General features: G+C 42.8%; 1 protein-coding gene across 4 annotated transcripts in view; it reads right to left on the reverse strand.

Moving 5' to 3' along the window:
* The window catches only part of LOC115781206 (voltage-dependent calcium channel subunit alpha-2/delta-4-like), a 93,142-nt gene that overhangs the window by 63,710 nt on the left and 9,567 nt on the right, over nucleotides 1-19,865 (reverse strand). For 2 of the 4 annotated variants that reach the window (XM_030730726.1, XM_030730724.1), the window contains exons 3-14: nucleotides 16,701-16,817; nucleotides 15,833-15,892; nucleotides 13,826-13,988; nucleotides 13,603-13,734; nucleotides 13,061-13,121; nucleotides 10,561-10,711; nucleotides 4,925-4,999; nucleotides 4,437-4,526; nucleotides 2,769-2,882; nucleotides 2,289-2,367; nucleotides 2,031-2,164; nucleotides 1,816-1,833 (exon numbers count right to left, since the gene is read on the reverse strand). In XM_030730726.1, the coding sequence (XP_030586586.1) occupies nucleotides 1,816-1,833; nucleotides 2,031-2,164; nucleotides 2,289-2,367; nucleotides 2,769-2,882; nucleotides 4,437-4,526; nucleotides 4,925-4,999; nucleotides 10,561-10,711; nucleotides 13,061-13,121; nucleotides 13,603-13,734; nucleotides 13,826-13,988; nucleotides 15,833-15,892; nucleotides 16,701-16,817 (1,194 nt within the window). The remainder of the gene's footprint in view (nucleotides 1-1,815; nucleotides 1,834-2,030; nucleotides 2,165-2,288; nucleotides 2,368-2,768; nucleotides 2,883-4,436; nucleotides 4,527-4,924; nucleotides 5,000-10,560; nucleotides 10,712-13,060; nucleotides 13,122-13,602; nucleotides 13,735-13,825; nucleotides 13,989-15,832; nucleotides 15,893-16,700; nucleotides 16,818-19,865) is intronic. The other 2 variants (XM_030730727.1, XM_030730725.1) reach the window with 1 other exon arrangement.

The following is a 19,865-nucleotide window of genomic DNA, read 5'->3' on the forward strand; positions in this document are numbered from 1 at the left end:
TACAAATAATAAGATCTGCTGGTGTATTGATTTCACTGCATGTGCAGATCTGAGGTTGAACTCCAGGTGGCAGTGTAGGACTGTTGGCAGACCTGCCAACCTGTCATGATCTGAGAACCAGAAAACTTCAGGAGGTCATAAAGTAACTTTGAGGAAACTATGAGACAAAGCCATGTTTTTACCAGGTCACCTGTTTGTTTATTTTAATATGGGGATGATGGATGGATGATGGATGGATGGATGATGGATGGATGGATGGATGGATGGATGATGAAATACAGAGCATTTTGTGCTCAGGCACAGCCCCTCTTTGTGCCGCTCACTCAGGTCAAACAATGTGAAACAGGAAGCACTCTGAGAGTGCAGTATTCCCTTTAAGGGAACAATATTGTATTTTGTTCTTTTAAACATACTTTAAGAAGTTTGTAGTGCAGTAAAACTCAGACCAGGGCAGCACGTTTACTCTGATTACACAAACATATAGGAGCCGGTCACAGATAAGATATTTCTAACTAATTCTTGAGAATTATTCACACTTTGACCTTCAGGTCAGTCTACTGACCTTGAAGAAGAGGTCAGAGGTCAAATGTGACCTGATGTTTTACATCTTTAGATGCTGCTTTCATTGGTCATGCACAGCACACTTGTAAGAATCATAGTTTGGCGTTTGGACCGATAAATCCTTGGTGGATGTGAGACACATTTGAATGGACTGTAAACCTGACCCCAGCCTGCAGCCCTGCAACGTGTGATCACAGTTCATTCAGACTTTCCGAGCTATCCTGTTTACAGACCGAATGAACCTCCTCCACCTCCTGGGAGGAGGGAATCGTGTTTGGTTCAGTGAATCCGTCTGAAGACGAGCAGTGACTGAGCCTTTGAGGCCAAGACGCACAGATCACTGAGGTCTGCTGATCCTCAGTGATCTTTAACTATGTTTAAATAATGATGAGGTTGTGTAATGTATACACTCTTTAAACTTGTTTAAAATCTCATTTGGTGTTTTGTGCTTTTAATGTCTTATTATTTTGGACCACTTTCTGCAGAGCACTTTGTGAAACTGCTGTATGAATAAAAACCGCCCGCTTGCTGCTGAAAACTTTAATTTGCTGCATGTTTTAAACACAGTGAGAGGGTTTGGGGCTTAACAGGTTCTCCTGCTGCACAGGAGGAACAACACACACGGCCTAAACCCTGAGACCCAACCACGACCATCCAGTTCACAGATGTCTACACAAAGGTGAGTCGTCTTTGTCTGAACAATTTCTGCCTAAAATGTTCTAAATACCAAAACTAGGACGGAGGCTGATCATTTTTACTGTTTGTTTAATTGGATGAAAAATTCAGCTTTTAAGCTGGCTGTGAGGTGCCTGTACAGTTTAACACTATCAGAGAGGTGGTATTGGGAGGATGATATTTGTCAGTCTGCAGTGTTGCTGTATGCTTTATTGTGTTAAGTAGTTATAAATTAAATCCTTTGTGGCAGATTAGCTTGTTTTATCCTTAAAATAAATACAGTTCTAGCATTTATAACCAACCAACCTGCCTGGAAACCTGTTACACATTCATCCAGCTATGATTTATATAAACTGCTGCCTTCATAGACACATATGCATCAGGAAGTCCGGCTCCCCCTGACCAATAAGGATGGCCTGCTGCTTATTGGTCCAATAAGAAGCAGCAGCCAGTGCAGCATCTATGTGCTGTTTTTTAAACATGTCAAATAAAGCTCACTGTTATAGACTGTGGGCTGTGCAGTGTCAGTATCACAGATGAAAATTAGAAAACTCCAACTACTACTTTTTTTTTTTTTACCTCCTCTGTGTTTGGAAGCTGTTGGCGAGATGGAGGTGAAGGCCCAGAGGATCATGGGATAATGAGTCCATGGAGACAGGGAGAAAAAGGACACATGAAGATGAAGTGACGATGATGATGACACTGTGCTGATTTAAACGAGCCCTTCACCCCAGATTTAAATCAAATGTGTTTAATGGCTTCTTTAAGCCCTCTGATTGGCTGGGTCCGCTCACCACAGTGTCCATGTAGGCTTCTGTCCAGATGATGTCATGGTCATGGTTGATGACCATTGGCCGGCTGAGCACGTGCAGGTACTCCATGACGTTCTCCTGCACATCTGCCAGTGTGGAGATGTGTGTGTAATAACCTGAGAAGGCAGATGGGGACATATTAACGTCTGCATGGAGAAAAGCCTCACACACACACACACACACACACACACACACACACACACACACACACACACACACACACACACACACAGGACTGACCTTTGTTGTTGCAGGCGATCCACTTGGTGTTTTGAGCAAAGGTCATCTCTCTGCCAATCAGGTAGGTGAAGACTCGTACCTGAACAGAGGAGCACACCTGTTTATGTCTGTCTACACTGACACAGAAAAATCCTGCTTCTGATTGGCTTTCTACAGTTACCTGCTAATGCAACGTTAGTTAAACACAGAAACCGAGGTGTGTTAGATCATCTTTACGATTAACAATCATACACAGAGCCGCGTAACAATAGACAAAATATATTTAAGGTTAGTAACGTAACTTTAAATGTTACAGTAAAATTTAGGTAATAATATGTTAACTGATACCAATAAAATGTAATACTGTATGTGTGCAAGGTTTGTAAAAAAATGTAATACAGTAACATTCATGGTGTAACAAGCTGACAGTAAGAAGCTACTGTAGGTTATTATTATTATATTATACAGTTAGTTACATTTTTAAAAGTGTGTCGTCCTCACCCTGCGATCAGGCCAGTTGAACTCCTCGAAGACGGACTCAAAGTCCTCCATGGCGCCGTCTGTGATCAGCATGATGGCCTGGTTACACATGCTGCCCTGACCGTTCACCCTCGCCTGCACACAAACACACAGCTTATCCGGCATCAGTCTACACGCCTTTAAAAGACAAAACATGCATTTGTGAAGCTTGATATGAAATTGTAAGATTCAGGGATGCACTAATGGTGAAATTCTGTATTTTACACAACAATTTGAGAAAGACAAATATTCTTACATTTTTCTTGGTTTATGTGGATTTGCACTTATTCATTGCTGCTTTTGTGGATGGGAAACAACATGAATATCCAATCAAATCCAATCCAAACAACAGTTTGACAAAGTGCTGCACAGAGCACCAGAAACACCAAAAACACCAGACACCACCTGTGGCTCACCGGGGGAGAGCAGCTCACCTAGGTTGGTGGTTCAATCTCTGGCTACTCCAATCTGCATGCAAAAGTATCCTTGGGCAAGATACTGAACCCCCCCCAAGATGCTCTCTGATACATTCATCGGAGTGTGAATGTTAGACAGAAAGCACTTAGGTGTAGAAAAAAGTGTGATGGGTGAATGAGGCATGTTGTATAGAGTGCTCAGGTATCAAGATGATGCAAAAGGGACTCAGAAAAAGCAAAGAGGTAAAAAGGCCAAACAGACTTTCAGTCTAACGAGCAGGCCACTGCAGAGGTGGAGCAGGTGAGCAGGTATTTCTAATAGTAGAGGAGGAAGGGAGGCTTTTTTTCTGCCCAAGTCATTATTTACTGGCAGAAAATAGGAGATCAGGCAACATAAACCAGAAGAAAGTTGGTGTGAGAAACCGGGTAAACACAAACACACCCGACAGCAGCAGACTCTGAGCCTTGGTAGTGAAGAGCTGAGAGAAGAAGGTTGAACACAAAGTGGGATCATGTTTCTGTACATTTTTATAGATTTTATTATTGTATATTTAGAATCTGTTTGCTTTGACTGGAAAGCACGGATGGATGGATGCATAATGAAATACAGAGCATTTTGTGCTGAGACACAGCCCCTCTTTGTGCCGCTCACTCAGGTCAAACAATGTAAAACAGGAAGCACTCTGAGAGTGCAGTATTCCCTTTAAGGGAACAATATTGTATTTTGTTCTTTTAAACATACTTTAAGAAGTTTGTAGTGCAGTAAAACTCAGACCAGGGCAGCACGTTTACTCTGATTACACAAACATATAGGAGCCAGTCACAGATAAGATATTTCTAACTAATTCTTGAGACAGCAGGCTGTGCACACTGGCGCCATCTTTGGATCAATCTTTGGGTGTAGCACTAACATCCTAATATCCTCCACTGACATCGGTAATTGGCATGTTACTTGCTGACATGTCAATATCAGTAACAGGGCTGATATCAGATAATCTCCAAGGCTGAAAAATGAAGCCCAGCTGGGAGTTCCTCTAATGTTCACTTGAGACTTGCTCAGGCAGTGAGTCAGCCCCCATAGACTCCAAGGTTAAAATGTCCAAGTTTACAGCAGAAGGAAACACGTTTAAAAAGGTTCCAGTGAGTGACATCAGTGTGACTACAGTCTATGACTCCAGCTAACTTTGATTCTGGAGGTCTTGGAGTTTAAGAAGCGTGCTGAGCAGACACTAACCTCGTTCAGGATTTTGAAGGACTCCTTCATGGCATTCTTGATCTTTGCTTCTCCTTTAACATGCAGCTCCTCCACCAACACCTTAAAGTGCTGCGAAAGGAAAGAGGTTTCTTATACCAACATCACAGACATGATGTTCTTATTACCCAATCAAACATACGTGCCTCCCATTGTCCTGTCGGTCAAATACAACCAAGTTTTAATCATTCAGTTCACTCGGGTGACTCATTTTTTGCATTATGTTTGAGGTACTTTTTGAATAATGTGACAGCATGCTACCTTCGGCCATAACCTTAAAGCCTTAACCCTGAAACTCTGACTGGTCCTCATAAGTGTAGAAGTTCTGTAGCTCCAGCTGGACTTGCTGTGGTTTCTGATGTCACTTCAAGCCGTTACACAGACTCAGAGTATTCCTCTGTGTCTGTGTAACGGCTGCTAAGATGCCTCCTGGGCTCTTTAAGCTTCCATGAAGCAGATAATGGTCTTACCTCTCTGTTGTCCAAGTCGGCCTGGACCAGAGTTCCTCTGAAACACGGCTCCACATAACGAACGTAGTCTGTATACTGCAGACAGGGAAGGAAACGAGCAAAAAAAGTCAGTGGATCTATTAACTGTAACAGTAATTGAACCATCACTGAGTCAAGTAATAATAATAATAATAATAATAATAAAAGAAGAAGAAGATAAAGAAGATCTAAAGAAGAGCAGCCCCACCTCCAAGCAGTACAGATTGGGCAACACAGGTATGACAAACTATAAGATGGTAAAGGAGGCTCCGGCACACCAATGTCAACTGAAAGAATAACCAAATCACACAGGTGAACAACGACGATATCCCTCAGCAGGGAACCAGGCTGGGGTCGAAAAATCTAATACTGGAAGTAACTTCCCCAGTCAAGCAAATGAGGACCACCACACCAAGGACAATCCTCAGAGTGGTGCTCAACACGCACCACATGAGAACCAGAGACAAACCAGAAATAAATGGACTAGGGAGTAAAGATGTGCTAGAATCCTATTATAAAGCTTTATTGAACACAAGTGTGGAATCACCAAAGACACATATAACAACATCTGGAGTGCAAAAAATCCATCGTCAAGACCCAAAATAGATGCCAACAAACTGGCAAACACCAGAAAAGACATCATCAAATTCAAATGACATAGAACTCCAAAGTTGCAAAAATAAAGCAGCAGAAGAGGTTTCTGTTCCAGAGCAGAACAGTGTGAAGAAAGCTGAAACAGGGAATGAGGACACAGCTGTAGAGATGATAGTCAAAAGCAACCAAATCAGCCTAGAGAACCTAAGACCAACCACAACACTGAAGATACAGGAGTGAAAAAACTGATGTAGAACATCCTGAAAAAGTGGGAGATAGTTAAAGGGACATTAAGACCACCATTACCAAAAATCAAGGCATGCAAAAGAAGCCCTAATACTAGAAACCAAAGCTCTCAATAACATCAAGTACAGAGAAGAACAACAAATGTCCCTTACTGAAAATAACAGATTAATTTATGCCACTGCTTCTGCAGTATGTGACACCTTAGGCATAAAGACAAGGAGAAAAGGAAAAAGAAACCAACAGTACCACACTGGAAAAAATGAATTGAGAAGGATGCCCAAAAACTAAAAGGGGAAATATCAACCCTATCTGAAATGAGCATATTGTTAAGGTAAAGAAAAGGAAGTCATAAGAAAACACACGTCATAAAGACCCACAAAGTCTTAACCACTTTAGAAAACTCAAACAACAGCTACAAGCCAAGTCACACAAGTTTCTACCATTTGAACAAGATACAACATGAAACACCAAAAAGTTCTATCAAGAACAAGGGAAGAAAAATACTGAGATCAGCAAAACATGTCAGGCAGAAGCTGAGAAAGAAAAACATCCTCATAAAATGGATAAAATGAAATGAACAAAATGAAAACCAGCAAACACAACAACAATGGCCAGAAATATCTTTACAGATGAAGCCAGTCTAGCAAACCTCTGGCTGAAACACCTGCCAGCCCTACATGTAGACTAGGGTTTAATCCCGGGATCCGGGATTCCCGGGAAATGCGATCAGAACCATTTCCCGTTTCCCGGGAAACGTTAGACGGGAAACCGGGAAAAAAGTCGCACGCGTCGATTTGACTTTCAGACAGAAAAGAAAGCTTCAGAAAGTTAAATTTAAGGAAGTATTGAGAGAAGGGTTCGTTTAATGCGAAAAGCATTACTCTTCATTTCAGGCACGTTCAGCCTCCGTTTAAGGCTTCAGCCTTCATCTCAAGCGTTTTAATAGAGGTATTACACAGTTGTACTTTTTTCCTCTTTAATTTGTTGAAATCGTAGGCAATGTGTTTACCCTAAGGTATTTTGTATTATATAATTTTATATTATTATATATTGTTATATTGCATTATATAGCCTATAAAATATGCCTGCCCTGAACAATAAAGAAATATCTGTTTAACTTCGAGTGTTTCTTTTCCTCGTTTGCAGCCGCTTACTAACAATCATGAATTAGGATACGGGCCTAATGTGTGAAGAAAGTATCATGAAATAGATTGCTTTAATATATTTCGCTTTTAAAATGGAGTTGAGTAAAATGTATATTTTTTAGGCTATAAGGATTGGCCAGTTTTTCAATAGACGATTCACAGCGAACCTACTTTAACCCTCAGACACGGTGTTATAAATTTGTTGTTGCCAGAATGGCAATGACCAAGTCGTAGTGCATTACTCAAGGCCCTGTGTTATGCCATATTATAGTGTAGTACGGTAGTTAACTTTTCAATGACTATTACAGCGTTCCACTGGTGGAGATATAGCGCAACAGATGTCGCCACGACAGCGTGCCTGAGCCTTTATCAATGCTGTGGAGATGAACCGTATTGTTTTGCACCAGCAGCTGTAAAATATCTTGGTATAATTCCATGTACAATGGAGGAATATTCGAATTATATTTGTTAAGGGAGTGTTGAGGAACGATACAACACCGCATAGCTCGATCACTCGAATGTCGAGATGTAGGTTTTACTGCATTAATCAAGCCAACGTTGCCCCCTACTGGGCATAACAGGACATAGCTGGAAAGCTACCTCTACAATATCACAATAGGTTAAGGCCGACACAGACTACAGAAGGCCTAATTAAAATTAAAAAATAAATAAACTTTTTCCCGGGATTTGATTCATGTCATTTTCGGGAAAAATACTAAACCCTAATGTAGACCTGACACATGCTTACAACAAATACAAGACGAGGAATGCCCAAACCAGTGAATGTCTGCAACATCTGGAACAATCCCCCAAAACGAAGAAACCGACAGCCCCAAAAACTTAATCTTAACATCGATACTAAACACCAGAACATACAAGCACCTGACTAACAACTTATTGCCAGCTGAACAAACAGGTTGCAAGAAAGAGAGCTATGGATGCAAAGCTCAGCTACTAATACATAAAGCCATACTGGAAGGGGCCAAAACAAGAAGGAGAAATCTCACAACAGCTTGGATTGACTACAAAAAAAGCCTTTGACTCTGTTCCCCATAGCTGGATAACAGACTGGTTGGAAATGTATAATGTACAGGGGTTGGACAATGAAACTGAAACACCTGTCATTTTAGTGTGGGAGGTTTCATGGCTAAATTGGACCAGCCTGGTGGCCAACCTTCATTAATTGCACGTTGCACCAGTAAGAGCAGAGTGTGAAGGTCCAATTAGCAGGGTAAGAGCACAGTTTTGCTCAAAATATTGCAATGCACACAACATTATGGGTGACATACCAGAGTTCAAAAGAGGACAAATTGTTGGTGCACGTCTTGCTGGCGCATCTGTGACCAAGACAGCAAGTCTTTGTGATGTATCAAGAGCCACGGTATCCAGGGTAATGTCAGCATACCACCAAGAAGGACGAACCACATCCAACAGGATTAACTGTGGACGCAAGAGGAAGCTGTCTGAAAGGGATGTTCGGGTGCTAACCTGGATTGTATCCAATAAACATAAAACCACGGCTGCCCAAATCACGGCAGAATTAAATGTGCACCTCAACTCTCCTGTTTCCACCAAAACTGTCCGTCGGGAGCTCCACAGGGTCAATATACACGGCCGGGCTGCTATAGCCAAACCTTTGGTCACTCGTGCCAATGCCAAACGTTGGTTTCAATGGTGCAAGGAGCACAAATCTTGGGCTGTGGACAATGTGAAACGTGTTGTTCTCTGATGAGTCCACCTTTACTGTTTTCCCCACATCCGGGAGAGTTACGGTGTGGAGAAGCCCCAAAGAAGCGTACCACCCAGACTGTTGCATGCCCAGAGTGAAGCATGGGGGTGGATCAGTGATGGTTTGGGCTGCCATATCATGGCATTCCCTTGGCCCAATACTTGTGCTAGATGGGCGCGTCACTGCCAAGGACTACCGAACCATTCTGGAGGACCATGTGCATCCAATGGTTCAAACATTGTATCCTGAAGGCGGTGCCTTGTATCAGGATGACAATGCACCAATACACACAGCAAGACTGGTGAAAGATTGGTTTGATGAACATGAAAGTGAAGTTGAACATCTCCCATGGCCTGCACAGTCACCAGATCTAAATATTATTGAGCCACTTTGGGGTGTTTTGGAGGAGCGAGTCAGGAAACGTTTTCCTCCACCAGCATCACGTCGTGACCTGGAAACTATCCTGCAAGAAGAATGGCTTAAAATCCCTCTGACCACTGTGCAGGACTTGTATATGTCATTCCCAAGACGAACTGACGCTGTACTGGCTGCAAAAGGAGGCCCTACACCATACTAATAAATTATTGTGGTCTAAAACCAGGTGTTTCAGTTTCATTGTCCAACCCCTGTATTTCCAATCATGACAGCATTCATCAGAACAAGTATGACCAAATGGAAGACAACACTCAACCATAATCAGGGAGCAATATCATCCCGAATCATCAGCATCAACAGCAGCATCTTCAAGGTCATTGGCACCATTATCATCTCTTCTGAACAAGAGTGTCTATGGATACTAACAAGGAGAGTTAATCATAACCCATCTGTTCTCCATGGATGACCTAAAGACCTATGAGCAAATCAGACAAGGAACAGAAACATTGACAAAGGCTTCAGCAATGATATGAACGTGGAATTTCACCTAGAAAAATGCACAAAAGCAATATTCAAGGAAGGGAAACTATTCAACAGTGAAAGCATTGAGCCATGATGCAAGATCTAGAAGAAGAAGGAACGTAGAAGTATCTGGGTGTAGATGAAAGCGATGGAACCTGAGAAGAATAAGACTAGCGCTAAAATCGAATGCTACCAACAACCTAGCACTCCCAATAATCACCTACAGTTTCAACATCCTAAACTGGGCAATGGAAGAACTCAAAAAGCTGAAAATAAAACAAGATAGTTCCTAACAACGGAGAAAACACACCATCAAAATCAAAGCCACCAAATTCAGAGGAGAACTTAATCTGCCTGATATAGAGAGACAGGAAAACGAGACCACTACCAACTGTTCCTGAACAATACAATTTTATTCACATAGCACCAAATCACAACAGATAGTCAATAGTCAAGGTGCTTTTTATTCTGAGGTAAAGACCCTACAATAATACAGAGAAAACCCAATAGTCAAAACGACCCCCTATGAGCAGCACTTGGTGACAGTGAGAAGGAAAAACTCCCCCCAGTTTCTTAAGTGTTGCTTGTCATCTTTTGGATTATGGATTTTGTAAACTTGCAATATTAAAAGTTGCTTTTTGAGTTTAGCTCCAGGCTGGAAAACTTTAAGACATTCAACCATTCAGGACACTCAAACTGTGATCATCAGCTGTGATCACTGATGATGCAGGAATGGACTGTCTCTGTAAATACGGTCTCTTTGCATAATATTGATTTGTTTGCCAATAAGTCTTAAAAAGTTACAAAACACTTACGATTGTTCTGAACTAAAGAAGAAAGGCGTGAAAAAAAAAATAAGTGAAACAAAAAAACTGAAGCGGGAAAGTTTTTGTCACTCCCAAAACGTTTGGCCATGACTGTAGTTACTTTTTTCCTGCCATTTTTCACATAAACACAACTCAGAGTCACAGCAGTTTAGCTTTGAAGGAGATGAGTGCATGTCTCACAGCGATGACGTTGACAAAGTCGTTCTCTCCCAGCGTATCCAGGATGGTGTTGATGGTGTGTTTGGCGATAGTCATCTTCAGCCCCTTCATGCTGCCGCTAATGTCCACCATGATGATGATGTCTTTGGGAGATGTGGCAGCCTGGATGTACCTACACACAGGAAGTGGAGGAGGCCAAGTTTAGATCATATAAAACATGGATGCAGTCTCTGGGTCTGAAAAGAGAAGCTGATGCAGATATACATTGAATCAGCATTACTACTAATGGTCAGCAGGGGGCGACCCCTCTCATTGCAAAAAGAAGACACACTGTATGGATGTCATTAAGAGTATGACCTTACTGCTCCTTTGATTTGTGGCCTCAGACAATACTTCCCTGATGAGTTTATGGTTTCAGTCACTAGTTTCAAGTCTTTCTGTAAATTGTGTTTCTTTAAATGAAGTAGTGTCCAATAAAGTTGAGTATGATTAAGGACAGGATTACTTTGCAGTTGATAAGTTACTTCCGTATGCGATGTTCTTGTTTTCATACTCAGATCCACCGCTCACTCATGAAAAGCTCAGACAGCGACTTCACAAACCAGTGGAGGAAAGCTGGCACTAGACTGCACCACCCGGAGCACCTCAGATGGCTTCTGAGCTCAGGTACTTCTGACAGATACACCACTGCGAATACAGAATACGCAACTAGAAGATCACATGCCCAGTGTGCACTGCTACATACCAACGTCACTCCTAGAGACAGTCGTATAGACTAGAAATCTAGCTGGAGCAGTTCCATGACCAACAGTAGGCACTACTCAAACAGCAACCTCCAGGGCTGAAAAACAAAGCCAATGCAGGAGAACCAATAACTGCAGTTCCTCTAACGGCCACTTGAGGCTGGCTCCAACTTTTACAGCATGACAAACTCTCTCCAGCCTTTGACCCGTATGGACAGCCTCCCCCTCCATAACGCCTGTAACTCATGTATTTGGAGTTTGACAGAGCTAAATCAAAAGTGGAAGATTAACAGTATGTGTAGAATATTATGATCAATTAAAATCCAAAGCTGAATAGTAAAATGACAGTCATATGCAACCATGGGCAGAATTTACAGAGGGAACAATAAGGTGCAGATCCTCCTTTTACTGAGAAACACTGAGCAGATCTCCCAATTTCATTATTGCAAATACAACCATGTAATGTAAAACATTATAATAATTATGCAGTGGATTAAAAAACATTTTTTAAGTATAAGTTTTGAAAAATAAACTCCCTCATATACCTCACAGAGATAACCACTGTCTCAGTCCTATAGCAGAGGATCTCTGAGACTGTGACTGCCTTCCACTGAACACAAGAAAACAGGTTTATGCTTGAACAGGATGTTCAATGCAGCCTCCATATTGTTAGGCATGTTCATCTCCTAATGTAAGCTGATAGAAGATGGAGATCTGTGGGCACCTTTAACAGGTTCTTACTGCCCCCTTTATTTAAGATTTCCTGGGATGGCCCCTGCAGAGAAAAACACCAAAGAAGAAAATGTCTAACCTCACAAACTCAGTCTGCCATAAGCACCTCTCTGCAGATGCATGCAGCAGCTTTGGCAGCTCAGCTGCAGTAATGTGGCGTGATGAGGCGTTCAGGGACGTATGCAGTTCATTGGCATTATTTAGAAATGCATGAACAGTCACATATGCTGCCATGTGGGCTGCAGTGACCCGGCTGAGGAGCAGCTTATCGTCTTTTCCAGAGGATCAGGACTCTGGCTGGCTGCTACTCGGCCAACGCAGAACCAGAGGACTTAGACGAACTGAAATTGAGCCTCACAGACGGATTTACTTTTTGTATTGTACTAATTCCTGTTGTTACATAGTTTATATAACACAGTCAGTTCAGTGACATTCCTAATGATGGCTACAAGTGTTCATAATTTTGGAGACTTTTTTAACTCCCACTGGAAAAGTAACCTTTTTGTCTGGTTTACTTTCAGGCACAAATATGTATGTGTTTAAGTAAAGCTGCATCACTTGTGTGGGAAGCCGAAGGCAGTGAAATATAATAACGTCGTCTTCTTCTTGCATCTGTAAAAAGATTAAATTCACACCTTGACTGCGTTGCCTCCCTCATTAGTGGACTTTGTGTTTCTGTTTCTCTGCTGCTGGTGAGTTGACACCTTTATAATTAACAGGCTAAACTTAGCAGCCCATCTGCCTCAGTGTTTGTCCACAGGACATTTAAGTATTTAATATCACGCAAATCAGACACAACCCTAATCCAGTGGGTTTCAGTGGGTCATCAAACCAAACAGTCAAGGTCAAATCTAACTCTTGTTCTCCTCAAAGCACCTAAACCTAAAACCTGAGCCCACAAAGTTTCTCGAGTATTGTGTCCCCACCATTGTTCGTGATACCAATGTACCGTAAAGCTTACAGATATGAAAACATTCAAATGAGCTGTACAGTAATGAAAGTATCAGTATAAGTACCTCAGAAGGCACGGAGAAAGGAGAACTCACCAGTTTCTGTTCCTGCAGTCAAAGGCTACCACACCGTTAGAGTCTGGAGTCCATTTAATACCTGACCAAAGACACGTGCAGTCAGTTCACAGCCCGACACCGATCACGCTTCATGTGGACTTAACAGGCAAAACACACATGTACAAAGATAAACCCACCAGGCAGATTTCAACAGGTTATATCGATTGCAGGAGTTGGAAATACTGAACCAAATGGGAGAGTCTGTGTGGGGAGTTTCAGAGGAATTTTATTATATGACTGTTGCAAAATGATGTGAGCTTTCTTATTTCAGTCAGGACCATCAGGGTCAGAAGAAGACTGATATTTCCATGGCTCTTTTCTGGGGCCAGCAGCACGAGCCCAGAACAGAGCAGACATCGGTGGATACCTGATTAAGAGAGGTGGTCTTAAACAGAGGGGAGGTTGCACCAAGGCCCAGTAAAATATAGATAAGGATTATTCTGACTTGTAAAATCATGCAAAGCTACTTATTGGAGTCAAAAATAAAAAATCTGGAGCTGGAAAGCCGAGGATAAACTTACCAGGGTAGATCCTGAAGAAACCGGTGGAGCTGCCAAAGTACTGCCAGGTGAGTGTGGGATCCTTCTGGAAGTTACTGATGAAGACGTCATTTAAAGCCTCTGTGTTGTAGATGGCATTGAGGATGTTGGGATCTGCACAAAGAAGAAAAACATGCTGACTTTGAGCTTCCTCCTGAAGGGTACCGGCCTGTGTGGAGGGCGTCAGGTATGAAGCACCTCTGACCTTTGTTGTAGACGTTGGTGGGAACCTGGATGTTGCTCATCTGAGTGCTGACAGGCAGGTTATTGAAATGTTCATTCTCCTCGAGGGAAAACTCTCCACCCAGAGCCACGTAGTTCCCATCCTCGTCCATCGTGTTGATCAGCATCGAATTGTAGTAATCAAACTGAGAGAGGCAGCAGCAGGACACAGAAGCACCGACTTTAATCTGCATCTCAGCACAGAAACAAAGCGTGCATGGAGCTGACTGATCATCAGCAGGTCCTTCTGTTTCTTCCTCTACATTCATTTTGTAATGACTACACTCAAACCCGGCTGTGAGGACTCACACTGCATATTCAGAGTTGTCTGTGAAGGAGAAGTTACTTTTTATTTTTAAAGAGATGTGCTGTTTTCCCTGTCCAGTGTAGATCATTACAGTGTGCTGCAGTGACCTGACACAGTTTCACCTGTTCAGGTGCAGCATAAACACAAATGATGAAGAATTATGAGCTGTAGTTTCAGATGGTTCTGCAAGGTTCTAACAGCTAAACTAAAAATGAAAACAAGGTGTAAAAAAATAGTCAACTACACTAGAATAAAAAAAAAAAAGATCCATCGATCAATCCATTTTCCTCCGCTTATGCTTTTCAGGGTCGCAACAGCGCAGCCACCATCTTTGAGATCTTCTGCTGTTCTTCTAGATCTCTGCAGCTGATTTTGGAGGAACGGATGGGCAATGACATCAGCCAGTGGACCTGAAAATGATGTCATCCTGATTCAGCTACCTAGAACAGAGTAGTCAATGGGGCATCCGAGTCTGGTGATAACCAGGTTATTGTTTAAAGGAACGGCACTGAGGATTTATTTAGTTCTGCAGAAACCCACAGTCTGAGGGACGTGTGGGGCCGCTGCAGTTTTTCTGGTAAATTTTGTGAATTTATAAAGATTAAATTAAGCATCTACGGTGGCCCTGAGAGCTCACATGAGCTGCGACCTAAGAAAACATCAGCAAATAGAAAAACACTGCGAAAGCGCACAAAACAGAGCAGGAAGCTTTTAGGGAAACAATAATGGGTCGAGCTCTATCATTATCTTCTGTTTTCTTCTTTCTGTCCTCCTCTCCCCCTCTCTCAGAGGGAGGACAGGGAGGGAGAGAGGAGTCCTCCTCTCTCCCTCCCTGTCCTCCTCTCCCCCTCTCTCAGAGGGAGGACATGGAGGGAGGACAGGGAGGGAGAGAGGAGTCCTCCTCTCTCCCTCCCTGTCCTCCTCTCCCCCTCTCTCAGAGGGAGGACAGGGAGGGAGAGAGGAGTCCTCCTCTCTCCCTCCCTGTCCTCCTCTCCCCCTCTCTGAGGGAGGACAGGGAGGGAGGACAGGGAGGACTCCTCTCTCCTTGTACCTTCCTGCAGTTACGTCGTCCCGTCTAAAAGGAGTTTTTCCTCTCTCCTGTTGCCAAGTGGTGCTCAAGAGATATTGTTGGGTTTCTCTCAGTAATGCTGTGAGGCCATGACCTTGTGATGTAAACTGCCCTGATATGACCTGATTTGGTGTTGAACACACTCCTGAAACATCCGAGGCTCGACAACATGAAAATGTCCACAAAACGCACTAAATGATCTCCCCCATTCACAGAGGTTTATGGCAGAATATGAGAAATATATCAGCACATAATCAGGTTTGTTTGAGCAGCTCATCATCACAACATGAAGGATCCAGAAACACGTCTCTGCTGCTTGTTGTGTGACAGCATTTATTTTCAGGGCTGAGTTTCTTTGCTGTGGCGTCGACCCAGTTTCCTCAGAGGATCCGTGAACTTTGATCTAATCTAATTTCAGGTGTCAGCTGAGAGTTTAAACCTCCAGTCTGCTGCAGCATCACAGCCTGCTGTCATCCTGATCCACAGTCAGCCAGCATCCTAATGCTAGTGTTTAGCTAATGGCACAGGAAGTACACCTGACACTGACACATGACACACTTGGAGGTTTTAAACATGCAGTCAGCTGATCAGTTATCAAAAAGAGGAGCACTGACCTCTAATGTTGCGTTGAATTCATGGTACAAGTCAGAGTCTTCTGCAGATTCTGCTAATCTCTGGCACGAGAAAAGAAAAGAAAGGATGAAAGCGCACCAGGAGGAGAGGGATAATCAAACTTTTAATGGTCCCCAACTTTCCTAACTGTGATCAGCAAAAAATTTATAATAATAATAAAAACAGAGCAACAACAACAAGAGAAGCACTACTTTACAGAAAACCTGTGATATGAATCCTTTTAAAGGAATATGCATCCTTTAGGTAATTATACTTATTTGCTCTCATGGCTCTGAGTTCAGGACACAGCTGGGCTCAGCTGGCTCGCCAATGTGCTAATGCTACTTTAGCTCAGTTCAGCACAGAGGAATTTCACAATAAAGGCAGCATTAGGCAGCCAAACGACTGTCAGGGTCAGAAATAGATCAGACTTTGAGGTCAAAGCTCATTTTTCCTGGTTGCCAGGTTGGAGATGCGTGTGTGCAGCCATGAAACACACGTTTCCATCAGACCACTTAGATGAGTCGGATCTTGGTTGTATCACTTCCTGAAGAAAACTTTGTGCCTTTATGCTTAACCCAACCACTCCATTGCTTCAGCTGCACATTTTACACATGGTGATCATGGTGATATAATTCATCGATAATTCATCCCATTAAGCCCAAAGAAAACGGTCCAACTGATCATTTTCCCGTATTTGTTTGCCTGCAAACTAGTAACATAAGTTATAACGGGATCCACTGAACATCGTGACCCGGTCATAAAGAAGCAAAATCAGTAAGAACTTCAGATTATCTCTTCAAATGATATTAAAAGTCATGAGTTAAAATCACGCACAGTCCTGAAAGAGCTCCATTTGATGATCCTCACCTTCACCGACTTCATCTTACTTCCCAACATTCGTTCGATTTCATCAGAGTAGTCCTTCACCAGGTCCTCTCCATCCACCTCCACGATCTTGATGATGGGCTCCACATCCTTCAGTTTCTGAGAAGGAAGAAAAACAGCATCGAGAACACCAAAAGTTTTTATTAATGTACTCTGTGGGTCCCACGAGGAGAAACCATTGCTCTGGTCCTGCTTAAAGGGCCAGCGTCAGCGCAAGTGTCCATGTAGTTCTTAATCTGTATATAAAGATACCAAACTTTGGAAGGACAAACTCACTCAGTTATTATGCTGAGCAGCATTTCACCATGCTCCCACCAAAGTCTGACATTTAGCTTCTGCTTACAGAATTAAATCTGCTTCATTTGTATTTCACGATGTTTCCAGAAAGTACGAGTGAAGCTGAAGCTGGTGAGTAACTGCCATGTTTTTATTCACAGATTAAATCAGCTGCAGGGGAGCTGTGTGTGTGTGTGTGTGTGTGTGTGTGTGTGTGTGTGTGTGTGTGTGTGTGTGTGTGTGTGTGTGTGTGTGTGTGTGTGTGTGTGTGTGTGTGTGTGTGTGTTTATACTGATGGGGATATTTGAGGTAACTGGGTCACTTTCTCTGGATCGAGAAGCTCGAGGTGGATCAGACAGCTGTGTGAGGAGGCTCAGCCCAGTCTTTGCACTCTGAATCACTTTATTAAGTCATTCACTAACTCCAATTAGTCCAAGCTGCCCAATCTGAAGCAAATACAGAAGCAAAGCCAAACTTTTAGTCCAACCTCAGTGAATGCCTTCTGTCTCAGTCCTGAACATGTACAGTACAAAGAGCATGAAGCTCTGTGGAGTCACAAAAAGAGTTTCAGTGGTTGTTTTGCTGCTTGAAGGAAGGCTCTCAGGGGAACTGTAACCTAGTATAACCTCAGTTTTCCCCTTAGAGAGACGGGCCACTGCAGATCAGTGCCGCTTCCTAAACCTTTCCATCCTGATGGCAGAGTCTCTCCCAGGATGACTTCCGTGCTCAGGACACAGACGCTCAGCTGCTGGTTTGATGAGGATAAAAATGATGTGAAGTATTTGCTGTTTCAGTCACCATCACCTGATCTCAACCCAACTGAACCTGTTTGGGAGATTTCGAGCATTCTACCAGACGGTGCTCTCCACAACTATCCACACATCAAATCAGGGAATATCTGTGGTGACCCAACACTTTGTCAGACATCCTCTGTTAACATTTCTTTAAATTTGTCGCCCAACTGTAGAAAGATGCTCAGTGCAGGGGAGTGTCCAGAGGGGTTGCCTCTGTACCGCTGGTACCCTCCCAATGTACAATATGATGCTGTACTATTAGAGATCAAACAGTTTTTAGCTTGAGTCTAAATACTTGTTTTTTGCCACTTTACAAAAACACAACATTAGCAGTAGCTTCTCTGAATAACTCTGCATTAGGACACACAGCTGCACATGGCTGAGGTCTGCTAAACTGGATTTCGTTCTGCTTACAACAACAACACTTACATATAGTGACACCACTCTGCTGAACTGCACAGAGGGATGCTGATGGTGTCAGCTGGGCTTAAACACCCTGAAAACCAGTCTTCTGTCACAGCTGGAGTCCTGCATGAGCAGAATACTGGACACCAAAGTATTTCTGGCTGGGCATGTTCCCAGGAGGTCTCTGCAGAGGAACCAGACTGTATCTGTTATTAAAACACAACTCACCATTGTTGGCACTACTGTGCCTAAAGTTGATGCTGCATTGTTGTTTTTCCATCTTTGTTTGCTGACTCCTTGTTTTAGAAATCTGCCCTCTAGTTTACAGTTTCGATATTTTTGAGGAGTCCTTCAGCTCTCACTGATGTGAAAAGGACAAAGACACATGTTTTAAATTCTCGAGTGTCTGCTGCATAAAGCTGGAGGTGTTCATATTTGTTACTGACTGACTCTGAGGATGTTATTTCCAAACTGCCATGGAGTTTATAACATGTTTGTTACATAGGATCATCCTGCAGGTCGGCCTTTCAGCATGTTTGGAAAAGTTGGCAAAACCCAGAGAAGCTGCTGCTTCCATGATTTTCACATTTCTTTCTGCCAGTGACAAAACCAGATTAACTGTCAGCCATGCATTATGGATGCTGACCCCCCCACACTTGTATCTGCATGACTGCCATAAAGGAGAGCAGCTTTGAGAACACAGAGCTCAGTAAAGACTTTGCTTTATTTCAGCACTGATCCTTTCAGAAACATGCTCGTACTGTAACTAACTGAACATTTTGGTTATTTCATAAGAGATTTTATTTGTCTGTGCTGAGCTCTCATCCACAACAAGAGAAAACACATGAGAACATAATTAAGTTATTTGGGGGTTCCTTGCACACATGTTGTTGTGCCCTTTATTCTGAACTGCAGGAGGTGTGTGTGTGAGTGTGTGTGTGTGTGTGTGTGTGTGTGTGTGTGTGTGTGTGTGTGTGTGTGTGTGTGTGTGTGTGTGTGTGTGTGTGTGTGTAAGCAGACAAACTGCTGACTGCCTGTGACGGATCTAAATCTGACAGATAAATGGATGAATGTCTAAAATCAGAACAGGCCACAAATCCTGACGCCAGTAAAGAGGGCTCAGTCCTCAATCTGGGCATTACCGTGATCCCTGAGAGTGTGTGTGTGTTTGTCCTGGAAAACAAGCACACACACACACACACACACACACACACACACACACACACACACACACACACACACACACACACACACACACACCTTCTATTGCTTTGGTCATGCTCTCACCAGTTCAGCCCACACTTTCCAACACTAGTAAAGACAGCCATGCTGTCTGTAGGAGCGATCATTGTAGTGGAAGAATGCTATTCAAGCAAAGCCAATGCAGTAAAAGAACCTCAAAAATACACGGCACTTTTAGCTTCTTTGCAGAACCTCTGTAGAACATCAAAGCTTGAGAAGTATGAAAGGCTGAAAGAGAACGTCTCAGTCTGTGATCATCTCTGCTGAACGTACCCTAAACACACGATGCAGATCACAGCTCAGTCAGTATTCATGCTCTCCTGGTAAACGGGCTTTTAGTTTTTCTGTGCTCACAAAGTTGAACTTAAATGTCTTTCTCAGAAAGAACTCCAGCTGACACAGTTAGCCCACACATTACAAATACACTCAA

This window comes from Archocentrus centrarchus, chromosome 6, assembly GCF_007364275.1.
Source record: "Archocentrus centrarchus isolate MPI-CPG fArcCen1 chromosome 6, fArcCen1, whole genome shotgun sequence".
NCBI lineage: Eukaryota > Metazoa > Chordata > Actinopteri > Cichliformes > Cichlidae > Archocentrus > Archocentrus centrarchus.